This window comes from Dermacentor andersoni, chromosome 5, assembly GCF_023375885.2.
Source record: "Dermacentor andersoni chromosome 5, qqDerAnde1_hic_scaffold, whole genome shotgun sequence".
Classification (NCBI taxonomy): Eukaryota; Metazoa; Arthropoda; class Arachnida; order Ixodida; family Ixodidae; genus Dermacentor; species Dermacentor andersoni.
The window spans coordinates 86,062,049-86,076,216 of record NC_092818.1 but is presented as its reverse complement, the minus strand read 5'-3'; the positions used below and the strand labels follow the sequence as shown (position 1 = coordinate 86,076,216).

At 48.0% G+C, this 14,168-nt stretch overlaps 1 protein-coding gene across 2 annotated transcripts in view; it reads left to right on the top strand.

Moving 5' to 3' along the window:
* LOC126530835 (atrial natriuretic peptide receptor 1-like) overlaps positions 1–11,892 on the top strand; it is a 363,348-nt gene extending 351,456 nt beyond the window's left edge. For both annotated transcript variants that reach the window (XM_050178130.3, XM_050178129.3), the window contains one exon: positions 11,476–11,892. In XM_050178130.3, the coding sequence (XP_050034087.1) occupies positions 11,476–11,592 (117 nt within the window). In that variant the 3' untranslated portion in view covers positions 11,593–11,892. The remainder of the gene's footprint in view (positions 1–11,475) is intronic.
* Positions 11,893–14,168: the final 2,276 nt, after the last annotated feature.

The window sequence follows — 14,168 nt, the reverse complement described above, 5'->3', positions numbered from 1 at the left end:
CTGCAAGAACCACGCCGTCAGACGGCGCCCATGCACATCCAATTTGCCACGCGCTTCCCATGGTCGCCAAACTTACGAGCGCGACTGTACAAGGTGGGATGCGTTTCAGCATCCTAAATCTGCAACTTCTAGCATTGCGTGCACCATGTATAGACGGGAGCAAAAGTTAAGAAACGAAGCGTCAGAGAGAGAGAGAGAGAGAGAAACAAACTTTATTGTGAGACCAGGCTTCTTGAGCCCAAAGGTGGGTGGCCTCCTCAGTCCAGGTAGCCATGGCTCGCTGCCGCCGCCCGAGCCCTGTTCACCAACCGCAGCTGGCTGTCAGGGTCCTGCGTCACCAGCAGAGCCTCCCACTGGTCTTCCGATTCTTCTTCTGAATCCGAAGCGTCAGAGAAAAAAAAAATATTCTAGAAAAGCCTTTAAAAATGAATTCTGGTGTTTAACGCACGTGCCAAAACCACAATTTGATTATGAGGCATGCCGTAGTGGGGGACTTCCAGGTTAATGCTTGACTAACTGGGGTTCTTTAACGTGCATACAATGCAGGATACACTGGTCTTTTTTTTTTGCATTTTATCCCATTCAAAATACATTCGATCCCGCGCCCTCTGGCTTATCAGCGCAACGCCATAGCCACTACGCTACCACGGCGGGTCAGAAAAGCCGTGCAACGTGGAGTTATCTCAATATACTGCATTAGCAGAATTAGGCGCACCACTTGGTTCAAGCCTACATGGTTAAGCCGCGAATAAAAAGATATTTTCCTGATACACGTGCTCATGACTACCACATGCAAGGCTATATGTTCGCCGGCAGCAACGAAAGCACGCTTCCCAGCTCTCCGTTGCCCTAAAGCTGGCAAGACCACTTGTCAGAACGTTGGCTACACGTTTGTTCTGGCTTTGGTCGCCTGCTGTTAATTCCCTACACAGGTGGTTTCAAGGAGACAGCAACAAGCGGACAGAGCATGCTCCCTCACCAGAGACTAATTGACAGCAAAAAGCAACTCAAGTAGGGCAACGTAGACAATAGAGCTAGCGGATTTGAATGCACTTGGCTTATAGTACGAACCTTTGGTAAGTGTGAAGAGTGCCGATATGCAACAAGAAATGGCTAGAGAAACGACAGAGAGGGAGAGACAGGGAGGTTAGCGAGTTATTAGACCGGCTGCGGTAAAATTCAAAGCAGGTAAAATATTACGAAGGTAAAAATCCAATAATGATAATCGTCTCAAATGTACGCGCGAATGTTAAATCGACTGGGGCGTCCATGAACTCACTGGATATCTTAGTTAACTTCCAATTCAACCCGCGTATAAGTGTATATAGGAGTGTAGTGTGGGTTGTATCGCGTGTAGTCTGCTTAGATGTATGTGTTGGTTTGTAATTGTCGCCATACTACGGCGTCTTCGCGTGAGACGGTCTTGCGTGGAAATGGGTATTGTCGTCTTTTCGATCTCCCTTGTTGTATTATGGCGTTGTATTACAAAAGTACGGGCTTCATAGATGCGGCCGTATCACTCTATAGTGGCGCCCGACTGGCATGAACTCGGGCTGTAGCGTATCACACGCTGATTTCCACAGAGAGACTCGTGCGCTGGAGTTCATACTATTCCAACGTCAGGGAACTTGAAGGCTTGTTTGAGGAGTCGGTGGGCGAGGAAAGATAGCCTGCCTCTGGTGTAGCTACGACAAACTGCTTCGGAGTCAGTAATATTGTGACGTGCTCGTTGGTTTGACTGGAGGTGATGGCCAAAGCGATGGCTGTCTCCTCCGCTTCGAGGGCGTTGATAGTGCAGACCGCGATCGAGACCACCGCGTGAAGGTTATGCTTGACAACGCTGGCCGTCATGGCTACCCTTTGAGGGCGTACTGCTCAGCATCTGCTTAGCTTGTGGTGGAGAGGTTGCCGTATCCTTGTCTGGAGGAGTCTTTGCGCGAGCTTGGTGACGATCGGCATGATGTTCCGGGTCCATACTTCTGGGGATGGGGGCTATACCTTGATGTGCTCCCAGATTGTGTGATGGTGCCAGATAGACTGCTTGTTCGTGGACTCGGTCCGGTGGGGGGTATCCTAGGCGCACTAGGACCTTTCCTTTCTGTCTGTTGAGATGATAGCTAGGCGTTCTCGTTGGCTTGTGAGGTGGCGTCTTTGAATTCTCTTATTGTGTTTGGGCTCTAAGTGCTTCGAGCTTGAGTGTGGCTATTCGCTGGCGTAGGCTGAGTGGTTGCTTGTATGCTTTGTATGCTTGCTTGTATGCCTGTATTATTTTTATTTTTAGTAGGAAGGGGCAGGGACGGGGCAACGTAGGCGATGCGACTGATTGTCAGGGCCTGGACGAGCCGGGTTATGTCGTCTTCTTTCAGTCCGTATTGTCTGGTGGTGTTGCGGCTTACCATTCGCATGACTTGGAAGGTGGTCTGCTTGAAACGTTGGATGGTGTATTCGCCTCCGCCGTCCTGTCGTGTGTGGAGGCCGAGGATGCGGACGCGGTTTGCTGTGCGTATTTCTTTTACCATCTTGTGATGTGGGCTATTTCATTGAGTTTTCTTCGGGATTTCTGTCGAACGCCCTATAGTTCGGACTTCTCGGTGGAGCATCGGAGACCGCTTGCTTTTGCATATTGCTGGACGACGTCGGTCGCTTGTTGGAGAGCGGCTTGTTTCTCTTCTTCGGAACCAGTGGAGGTCCATATAGTGATATCATCAGCGTAAAATGCGTGCCTGATTCCTGCTGTCGAGTTGAGCTTGTCAAGTAGTTTCATCATAGGAGTGTTGAAAAGGGTGAGTGATAGAACAGCACCCAGTAAGGCCTATTATGGCCGTGTGGTTTGTTAGAAAGGCGCGTTTGTAGTTGTATTACGACCACACTTGGTGAGACTTAAGTTTGTAAATATGGTGTCGAAAGTGCCTTTGAAGTTGGGTGCTAGGATCGCTGCGGTGTTGTGTGGTGAGGTGTATTTAAAGACTTGTTCCTTCAGCTAAAGGAAGATGTGGGTAGAATGGTGGGGCTGCAATCCGAACACCGTTTCTAAAAGCAAGTCACTGAATTCTATTTAGGATTGAAGTCAGTTTAGAATGACATGTTCCAGTAGCATCCCTAGGCATGAAGTCATTTATATTGCTCTCAAATGCTTTAAGCTGGAGGTTTTACCTGGCTTTAGAATGAGGATGATGTCCTTGTGCTACCGATGCGGTGGTAACGTACCCACTTCCCAATGATGATTAAAGAGGTCAGTAAGAGGGTGAATGATGCCGTCATCCAGATTGTGCAGGAGCTTCTAATTTATTTTGTCCTTGCCTGGGGTGGGTTAACCTTCCTGCAGCGGTGGCGTAGAGGTAGAACACCCGCCTCGCGTGCAAGAGGTCCGTGGTTCGAATCCCGGTGCCGCGCAATTTTCCACCGGATTAAAAAAAAAAAGAAAAAAATCCGCGTGTTGATAAAATTGCATAAACAGGCCTGGAGTGTGGCCTGATGCCGGTGACCAGAACCGGTAACACACTCCCTCACCAGAGCAGGATTGGCCACCCTGGTGCAGTACTTGGCCACAACCTCCTATATGAACACAACAATCAAACCCCGGCCCTCAGTCCCCAGCAGCTGCGAAGCAACTGACCACGGCGGCGGTCAGACCTGCGACGCTGCAGAGGGTGCTAAGAATCCCTGGCTCCGGACAGGCCGCCATTGGAATATGAACCTGGCAACGTTTAACGCAAGAACATTATCTAGTGAGGCGAGTCTAGCAGTGCTATTGGAAGAATTAGAGGGCAGTAAATGGGATATAATAGGGCTCAGTGAAGTTAGGAGGCCAAAAGAAGCATATACAGTGTTAAGGAGCGGGCACGTCCTGTGCTACCGGGGCTTAGCGGAGAGACGAGAACTAGGAGTCGGATTCCTGATTAATAAGAATATAGCTGGTAACATACAGGAATTCTATAGCATTAACGAGAGGGTGGCATGTCTTGTTGTGAAACTTAATAAGAGGTACAAAATGAAGGCTGTACAGGTCTACGCCCCTACATCCAGTCATGATGACCAGGAAGTCGAAAGCTTCTACGAAGACGTGGAATCGGCGATGGGTAGAGTGAAAACAAAATACACTATACTGATGGGCGATTTCAATGCCAAGGTAGGCAAGAAGCATGCTGGAGACAAGGCAGTGGGGGAATATGGCATAGGCACTAGGAATAGCAGGGGGGAGGTATTAGTAGAGTTTGCAGAACAGAATAATATGAGGATAATGAATACCTTCTTCCGCAAGCGGAATAACCGAAAGTGGACATGGAGGAGCCCGAACGGCGAGACTAGAAATGAAATAGATTTCATACTCTGCGCTAACCCTGGCATCATACAAGATGTGGACGTGCTCGGTAAGGTGCGCTGCAGTGACCACAGGATGGTAAGAACTCGAATTAGCCTAGACCTGAGGAGGGAACGGAGGAAACTGGTACATAAGAAGCCGATCAATGAGTTAGCGCTAAGAGGGAAAATAGAGGAATTCCAGATCAAGCTACAGAACAGGTATTCGGCTTTAAGCCACGAAGAGGATCTTAGTGTTGAAGCAATGAACGACAATCTTGTGGGCATCATTAAGGAGTGTGCAATAGAAGTCGGTGGTAACTCCGTTAGACAGGATACCAGTAAGCTATCGCAGGAGACGAAAGATCTGATCAAGAAACGCCAATGTATGAAAGCCTCTAACCCTACAGCTAGAATAGAACTGGCAGAACTTTCGAAGGTAATCAACAAGCGTAAGACAGCTGACATAAGGAAGCATAACATGGATAGAATTGAACAAGCTCTCAGGAACGGAGGAAGCCTAAAAGCAGTGAAGAAGAAACTAGGAATTGGCAAGAATCAGATGTATGCGCTAAGAGACAAAGCCGGCAATATCATTACTAATATGGATGAGATAGTTCAAGTGGCTGAGGAGTTCTATAGAGATTTATACAGTACGAGTGGCACCCACGATGATAATGGAAGAGAGAATAATCTAGAGGAATTCGATATCCCAGAAGTAACGCCGGAAGAAGTAAAGAAAGCCTTGGGAGCTATGCAAAGGGGGAAGGCAGCTGGGGAGGATCAGGTAACAGCAGATTTGCTGAAGGATGGTGGGCAGATTGTTCTAGAAAAACTGGCCAGCCTCTATACGCAATGCCTCAAGACCTCGAGCGTACCGGAATCTTGGAAGAACGCTAACATAATCCTAATCCATAAGAAAGGCGACGCCAAAGACTTGAAAAATTATAGACCGATCAGCTTACTGTCCGTTGCCTACAAAGTATTTACTAAGGTAATTGCAAATAGAATCCGGAACACCTTAGACTTCCGTCAACCAAAGGACCAAGCAGGATTCCGTAAAGGCTACTCAACAATAGATCATATTCACACTATCAATCAGGTGATAGAGAAATGTGCGGAATATAACCAACCATTATATATAGCTTTCATTGATTACGAGAAAGCGTTTGATTCAGTCGAAACCTCAGCAGTCATGGAGGCATTGCGGAATCAGGGTGTAGACGAGCCGTATGTAAAAATACTGAAAGATATCTATAGCGGCTCCACAGCCACTGTACTCCTCCATAAAGAAAGCAACAAAATCCCAATAAAGAAAGGCGTCAGGCAGGGAGATACGATCTCTCCAATGCTATTCACAGCGTGTTTACAGGAGGTATTCAGAGACCTGGATTGGGAAGAATTGGGGATAAGAGTAAATGGAGAATACCTTAGTAACTTGCGCTTCGCTGATGATATTGCCTTGCTTAGTAACACAGGGGACCAACTGCAATGCATGCTCACTGATCTGGAGAGGCAGAGCAGAAGGGTGGGACTAAAAATGAATCTGCAGAAAACTAAAGTAATGTTTAACAGTCTCGGAAGGGAACAGCAGTTTACGATAGGTAGCGAGGCACTGGAAGTGGTAAGAGAATACATCTACTTAGGACAGGTAGTGACTGCTGATCCAGATCATGAGAGTGAAATAATCAGAAGAATAAGAATGGGCTGGGGTGCGTTTGGCAGGCATTCGCAGATCATGAACAGCAGGTTGCCATTATCCCTCAAGAGAAAAGTGTATAACAGCTGTGTCTTACCAGTACTCACATACGGGGCAGAAACCTGGAGGCTTACGAAAAGGGTTCTACTTAAATTGAGGACGACGCAACGAGCTATGGAAAGAAAAATGATAGGTGTCACGTTAAGGGATAAGAAAAGAGCAGATTGGGTGAGGGAACAAACGCGCGTTAATGACATCTTAGTTGAAATCAAGAAAAGAAATGGGCATGGGCAGGACATGTAATGAGGAGGGAAGATAACCGATGGTCATTAAGGGTTACGGACTGGATTCCGAGGGAAGGGAAGCGTAGCAGGGGGCGACAGAAAGTTAGGTGGGCAGATGAGATTAGGAAGTTTGGAGGGTCAACATGGCCACAATTAGTACATGACCGGGGTAGTTGGAGAAGTATGGGAGAGGCCTTTGCCCTGCAGTGGGCGTAATCAGGCTGATGATGATGATGATGATGATGATGCCTGGGGTGGTGCTTCGTGTGAGTGCATGAATTGCTTGTTGCACCTCAGTGATGGTGATGGGCTTGTACATGTCGTGGTTGTCGTCCTTGCTGTACGTGAGCTTGAAATCGCCTATGTACCGGGCCCGCAACTCGCCCGGGAAGTCCTCGTCAGAACCCGCATGGTTGTAGAGGAGACATTGAATTGTTTGCTGGCTAACTGCTTTTCCTTGTTTGCGGTCTTAGCAGCGACCATGTTTTGGCCATGCTAAGACTGCCCTGCAAGTTGTTGCATAGTTGTTCCCAGTTGTGACGGGTGGGCTCCCCAGCACAAAATTCTGAGATTGCCGTGAGTTTCGCTATACGCAGTTTCACTTACATTGCCTAACAAAGCCTTGATGGGCCTCCCACAGGTGAAGAAAGGGCGATTCTACGGCCGGTATGTCTGGGGTGAGTGCGATCTGTTTCGAATGCCTGTCTAGCCCTACTGGAGCTCTCGTACCTACTGTTGGCGATCCGCAATACCCGCACTATAAGTGTATATAACTTGTTCCGGCAGTCTCCACGAAGTTCGGTGGGCGTAACATTGTATGTATCGACCAACGCCTCCTTCAACACGTTTAAGTTATAGAAGGTAACTCACGCAACGTCACCGACGCAAGCAGCGGAGAAAGACGAAGACATCGCTCCCTGTTTTGTATGTCTTTCGGCTCTCGCGACGATCCAGATACCCCTAGATGTGAACTCGAAAAAAACCGATCGAAGGGAGTCGGCGTTTTGCGTCTTCATGCCACCAAGCGAGATTTCATTGATCTCCATCTGCTGGCGTTCCGTGCATATGTAGTACGAAACTACCCGCTGATAAAACATATCCTCCTCCATTCCACGTTGGGAAAGTGGATGCACAGCGAAGCTGGTGTGGACGTTACGCAACATTACACAAGCCCCACCATCACAGGCGACGTACGTCGCGCGCGCACGGACGTGTGTGCACATCCGCATTACATCCTCATTTTATTCTCATTACATCCTCATTACATCCTCATTACATCCTCATTACATCCTCATTCTTCTAGACCGTCCGCGAAGCGCCAGTGCCATATTGAACTACATGAATGTGTAAAAAATTCCCCGACGATTACGATACTCTCTACTGCGAAATTTTAGCGCAGCTACATACGTGTGTCATTTCGCGATATATTGGCTGGCGTGGACAATCGGTCTCGTGTGGAACGTTGCAAACGAGTCGAAGTGTGGCGCCACTGCCTCGCTAATCTGGAGAGCAAGAGAGCCAGCGCGTGGGTGACGCGCGGGCGCGATTCACAGAAGCCACCACCGACGAACCTCCCAGACGACGCAGGCTACACTGGTGCCATCTCGTAGCCACCGTGGGCGCACTACGCTTTTCTTCTCTCACTTTTGCCATGCCCTCCTCCGCTTTCCGCCTCATGGTTCCGCTGCACCCTCCTCTCCGCTTTCCTCCTCACGCCTCTTCTCTCTCGCCGCTTTTTTCATACCCCTTCGCGCCACGTTCGCTCTCATCTTTCGCTGTGCTCGTTCGCTCGGTCACGCCAGGAACGCCGACACTCATCGCAGGAGCACCTAAGAGCGGCGCTCAACAATAAATTGCGTCAGCGATTGCGTAAAGTACGACTTACACGCAAGCTGCAGGCATGGTAGCTTCCGACTGTTTTTCGAATATAGGAGAAAACATAAATATGTTACGCAGAAACCGAAAGACAAAGTCCTTTTCTAGCCGCCGTTTGTTTTTGGGTCGGCCGCCTGGCCCAAGTGCCTATTTGCACAATTCTACCGCGCCACTGATTGTAATGCGCATTTAAATTACCGCCCTAATATAAAAAAAAAACTAACTTGGGGCCGATTCTACCGCGCACATCATGTAATGGAACCTGAGTCGACGTGTACCGTGTTGAAACGATGTTACGGAACATGCAAAAGCACACAGACACGCACACAGCTGAATATTAGCGGCCAGTGGCTATCACAGTCCGACGACACCTCCTTTTCGCTATCCACCTACAACCGAAAATCATCTTCAATCCCATTAAATGCGGTAGAAACGCTACAAGGCTGGCGCAGCCATCGTCTGCGGGAAGGCATTCCAGGCACCATGGACGCACCTGGCGATGTCTCCGAGCGTCGCTGTCTCCACGCGACCAGTTAAATCGTAGTGTGGCTAGCTGCCTCGAATTTACCTTTCTTTTAGTAAGAATTGGTTCCATTATTGGTTTTGAGTAGAATTAGTTACCATCGTAACGCGCATGCCAATTTGAACGCACCTTGTATTGAAAAGAAGTGCGCGTTAAAATTGTACGATTACGGTAATTGAATTTCTCAAAGTAACGTGTGTCATGAAATTTGTAAAGTACGACTTACACACAACTTACAGACATAATAGCATCGAATTTCAATTCGAATATACGAGAAAACATAATTCCGTTACGCGGAAATTCAAACACAGACCCCTTTTTCCGCTGCCGTTTTTTGACTGAGCACGCCGCGAAAAAACCCGCCCAACTAGAGACTAACAGCTTCGCTGTAAGACAACGCCATTTCTGACTTACAGCCTGTAACTTCGGAACTTTGCATTGAGTATCCTCCGACGATAACGGAAAAACACTACTGAAATTTCCCGTTTTGTTCAGGTGAAGTGGATACAATGGACGCTTACATATGCACAGTCATGTTTAATATGAGCTGCTGCAATACGAATCAAACGGGCCCTCAAGATTGCACAGCCGTGCCGACTTACAAACAATTGGTGTAATGAATACCGTTACAATTACCTGTATTCATTAAACCAGTTGTTCGTATGCCTTCACCACGGGCAGTCTTGGGTCACCTTCGACTACGGGCGCCGTCCTTGAGGCCATCTTGAAGGTGGATGTACATAAACACCCCTTCCTCCTTGCCATTCTCGCGCAGCTTATACTTTTCTCGCTGGCTGATTAGGCCTGACCAACGAACACTTCCTTCAGAGGTCTTAACAATTCATGATTCGTGTGTAGCCAACATCGTCCCTTATTTACGACTCTCTTTTGCTGCTGGGTCGTTTTAAGGACGACATCTCGCTCGAGAGGCCCTCGTGCCCGAATGACAAGGTTCCGGCGCTACGAAGTAGAGCCCGCAGCGTTATTGCAGGCAAGAAAGTGCAGGGACACCCAGCAAACAATGTCTTTAGCGTTTCTTGCGCACGGAGGGCGCAACTATGTAAGCATGCGAAGGTGGAAGTCGCGCATCCTGCTTTGTTCGCTACTCGCTCCATTTGTTTCCATTTACGCTTGTCGCAAGGTAGCGTTCGCGGCGCCGTGTGCATTAGCGCGAAAAGAATTGTCCCAGCCCATTCACTTCTGCGCGGTGAAAGCGAAGTGAGAAAACGCAAGCGCCGCATTTACCTCTTCTCTGTACAGTTGCGAAGGCATGGTGGCTGCTCCATTTCAGATAAACACTGCGTCTGCGCGTTCCGGGTTATGGCCTTATACTTCCCTGACGCCATAATGTAAGAGTAACTGAAAGGAGGCCAACTTGGTGCGGGTTTGGTAGCTATGCCTGGGCAACGTGACCTCACATGGATAAATGAAGGGAGACTGAGAAAATTGATTAGACGTGCGCTGTACTCATAACCAGAAACTTTTTTTTTCCTTTCATTGCTTCCCTGTCGCTTGGATTGGCAAGGCGTTGCGAATCCACCTTCTTGAACTATATGCTTTTGTCTGTTGCCTCCGGTCGCGTATATAAACGTTCCCCTTATATAGAAAAAAATTTTGGTGTGGGTGCCAGCGTATGTTCCGTCAATATTATTTTGACGGTGTTACGTCACGCTGTGCAAGCGTGGCTATGACAAGGGCACTCGCTTTATACAGTTTCTGTTCTGCAGGCGTCTCAGCCTTCCTAACGAGTCACGGTAAAGTGAGTGATGGAGGAAGCGGTTGAACTTGAATTGCATGCATCCGTCCAGATTTTGATTACTTCCCCTGTCCGTTCCACGCCCTTATCTATGCGTGGTGCGCCTTGTATGTCTGACGTTTTCTGATTTGTTGTTTTTCTTGGAAAACGAAAGCAAGCAAACCACAAAAAGCTTGAACTGAGCGTTATACGCGAGTGTTTTCACGTAGCCAGTTCCACAGCGTCGTCGCGCGGTTATGTGCTACATCAAAAGAGAGGGAGGGATGTTTGCTTTATGAAATGGAGGAGAGGTTGATCCCCACAGCCTGCTACTCTGCGCCGGCATGAATGGAAAAGGGGGGAAAGAAAGAGGGTTACGAGTGGTGACAATGGGGACTGAGGGCGCGCATATGTATTGTCGGGGCGATGTAGTCCTTTCCATCTGGGAGCCAAGCCACCAAGTACTTCTCTGCAACTTGATTTACAGTCCTGTCAAGATCCCGCTCGTACGCTTTCAGTAAGCAGCCAACCGTTGAGTTCGGGCAGAGAGTAAGCCAATTTCTACCGTGCACGCGCGCAAACTCTAGGCGATCATAACATAAACTAGGCCTGAGTGCGAGAATTCGGCGGAATGTCGCAAGTATTCCATTGATTTTCTGCTTGCACGTGACTGTTGCTGTAACGTCCATGGTCTCGCAACACTTACATCTCATCGGAGCGAAGAAATGCGCTGTCTAGAGTGTACGACATGCAGCTTTCCTTGCCTCGGTTCTGTCCTCGGTTAGTTGCAGCGCTATACAGGACTGCGACATTGCGCCAAGCTTGCTTCGGAGTGATATGGTCTCTTGTCTTTTTCATTCCCTCCTCCCGAAATAGTAGGCAGGCGTTGTGCCCCTCTAGGTGGCAGTTGTCAGCTTGCTCCCTCCCTGTTTCCTTTGTGTATGTTTCCATATTCAACAACAACAACAACAACAATAACAATACCAACAACGATAGCAACGATAACAATACCAACAACAATAACAACAATAACAATAATAATCTCTTGTGAAACACGCAGGGCAAAGGAATGGAGACGACGTACTTCCTGCTGGGCGAAGACCCACCACCTACACGGGCGCTGGAGCCAGGACCAAAGATTAGGTGCGGCCAGGCTGGACAGCGGCAAGGTTCCTGAGAAACAACCCCCGGCGGTGGCGTGTTTGTAGACACTAACTGGATACGCAAGAGTCTTATCGTTCATCTCCAACTCTTCGAGATACTTCCGGACTTCCAGCGCTGTGCTTACTTTCTTTTTCTGCGCCCTTTTTTCTGACCCGTGCCCGCGCGCAACGTTCTGTTACGTTAGCGATGGCATCAGCACTTCCACCATGTCCATAGTGAAGAACAATCCCCACATGCGCCGCCTGTAAGTTCGGGCGACATAGGTGAGTATCACAGCCGCGATAAGTGAGAGGAAATGAAATATTGTCTCTTACCCTCTGGCTGGACTCTGATTTACTATCTGCATGAACCCGAAGGATATTTTCTCACTGATAAGTAAGTTTCCCTTATCCACTAGCACACGTGGCCGAGAAACGAGACAATGGAAAGTGCCATCTTGGAAACGTCTTCCATGTAACGAATGTAGTTCTTAGAACAAGAAAGCAAGCGCAGTTACGATGACAAGTTGAAACCTTTTCGCACGGACGAAAGAAACACGAAACCGTGCACAGATGAGGCCTCAGTTGCCACGACCAAGCATGCTGGAATATAACGTTACAACCGAATTTCGACGTGCGTTGCTCCTTAATAATGACCGTTACAAAAGTTGCTGAACCTGTTACCAGCACCTTCTGCAATGCCAGAAAGACTTATATGAAGATGAAGATGATACACATGAATTACGAAATGATTGAATTAGAGCAATTAGAGCGATAGAACTGATTTTCTCCTCAGCCTGTGAATGTAACTTGTAACTGAGGACTGCAGTTCGAACTTTGCATTGCGAAATTCCCAGTGTCATTTAGTGCCCATTTCAGGTTATGTATGTTAATTACGAAGAAATACACTCTTTTCGGCGACGCCGTATAACTTACGACGGTGGTGCTTCCTTTTCTGAAACAGAATAAACTGTTGGTTTCTTGACCTTGGGAACTTAACATCTTAAATCAGCAGAGAGGCTACAATAGACGTTAAACCATCAATTTAAAAAAAATCATTGTATTTAGTTTCAAAGCTGCAGGACCATCATCATCGTCATGCCACCGCGCCAAGAACTCGGCTATAGCTATAAACGACCAAACATCGATGCCAAACAAAGAGGCGCACGAAACATGGAGATTCAATTTCATTAACAGTGGTCTAATAGGGGAAGTATCCGCCTTTGTACTATCCATAACCACTGACTAAAGTTAAACATTCGGCCAGTTCGTGCTGCATAATGGACGTTTTCCCGGCCCATTAGACACGGACAGCAGAATGAAGGCATATACAATGTTGTCCGTGTCTAACGCGCTGAGACAACATTGATCAATACTGTTGCGTATGAAATTGCGCAATATTCCGTTTCCTGACTGATGAATGCCCAGGATATCATTCTAATAGTTCTATTCGAGGTTCTAGAGTTTAGGTAACTATTACAGCTAATAATACGTGCAAATAAATGTGCCAGCTAACTCCTGCCGGAACGTGGCTCGTCTAACTCAAAAAGACAGGCTCCCTCGGTGTCCTTCTAGGCATGCACAAGACACCCCCCACTTATTCAAATCTAAGCCGACGACCTTTCGCAAAATTCCGTAGGCGAAAGTCAGCACTGCAGTTTTGTGGAGGCAGATGGCAGCCGTGCTACGCTCAAGGCTTGCGACTTCAGAGGGAAAGGATTGAAGTAAATCGTAGAAGGCAAAACCTAAAAGTGAAATGCTAAACAAACAAGTCACTCCCACGTATTCAACGGATGTAGATAAGCTCAAATTATCTGGCCGCGTACGCCATCACTATAGTGAACACCTGCAGAGCGACTACGCCGATCTTTCATCGTCAGTGTTTCGTTAAAGACTACCGGTGCTGGACCGCACAGTAGGCGCGCAAGAAGACCTGCCGCTACAAGTGTGCTTCTTCACACACCACTTGTAACCTAACCAAAATGGCAAACCTCTAACGAATTCTAATTGAGGTGTCAACGTGCGGGCTGGAGAGTAGGTCACCCGCACCACCCAAGCTTTCAAAATGCATCTCTGAGCTTTCAACAACGGGAACGCAGCAAGTAAGACGCGTGGAAAAGCCTGCTAGCGTAATATCGCATGTGTTCCATTACATTCCATTCCATTCCATTGCCATAGCACACTAAACGTACATCACTTGCTCTGGCCGTGTGGTCGGACCCACGTGAACAAGGATCAAGACTCCGCCAGGATACCAGAAGCATTAGGTAGCACGGACCTGGCGGAGCAGCTCTGGGCCGTCCAGCGAGCCCACGATGCGGCCAGGGAGTTACAACTCCCGGTCCCAACGTGGGAGTAGCCCGCTCTATGGGACCTTGCGTCCCGTAGCTCGCAGGACCTTTCATTAAAGTTATTCAATCCAATCCAAAAAATCCATTACATCCTGCAATAAAGTAAGTGACAAATAGTATTTGACAATAGGGTTTCTCCCCGTCATGTTAGATTTGCCGTTAGTTTTCGACCCTCTGATACCTTCTTTAAAGCTTCATGAAAAAAAAAAGAGCAGGATGTTTCTATACCCTTTGCGCTGCTTCGTTGAAAACGCGGCTTG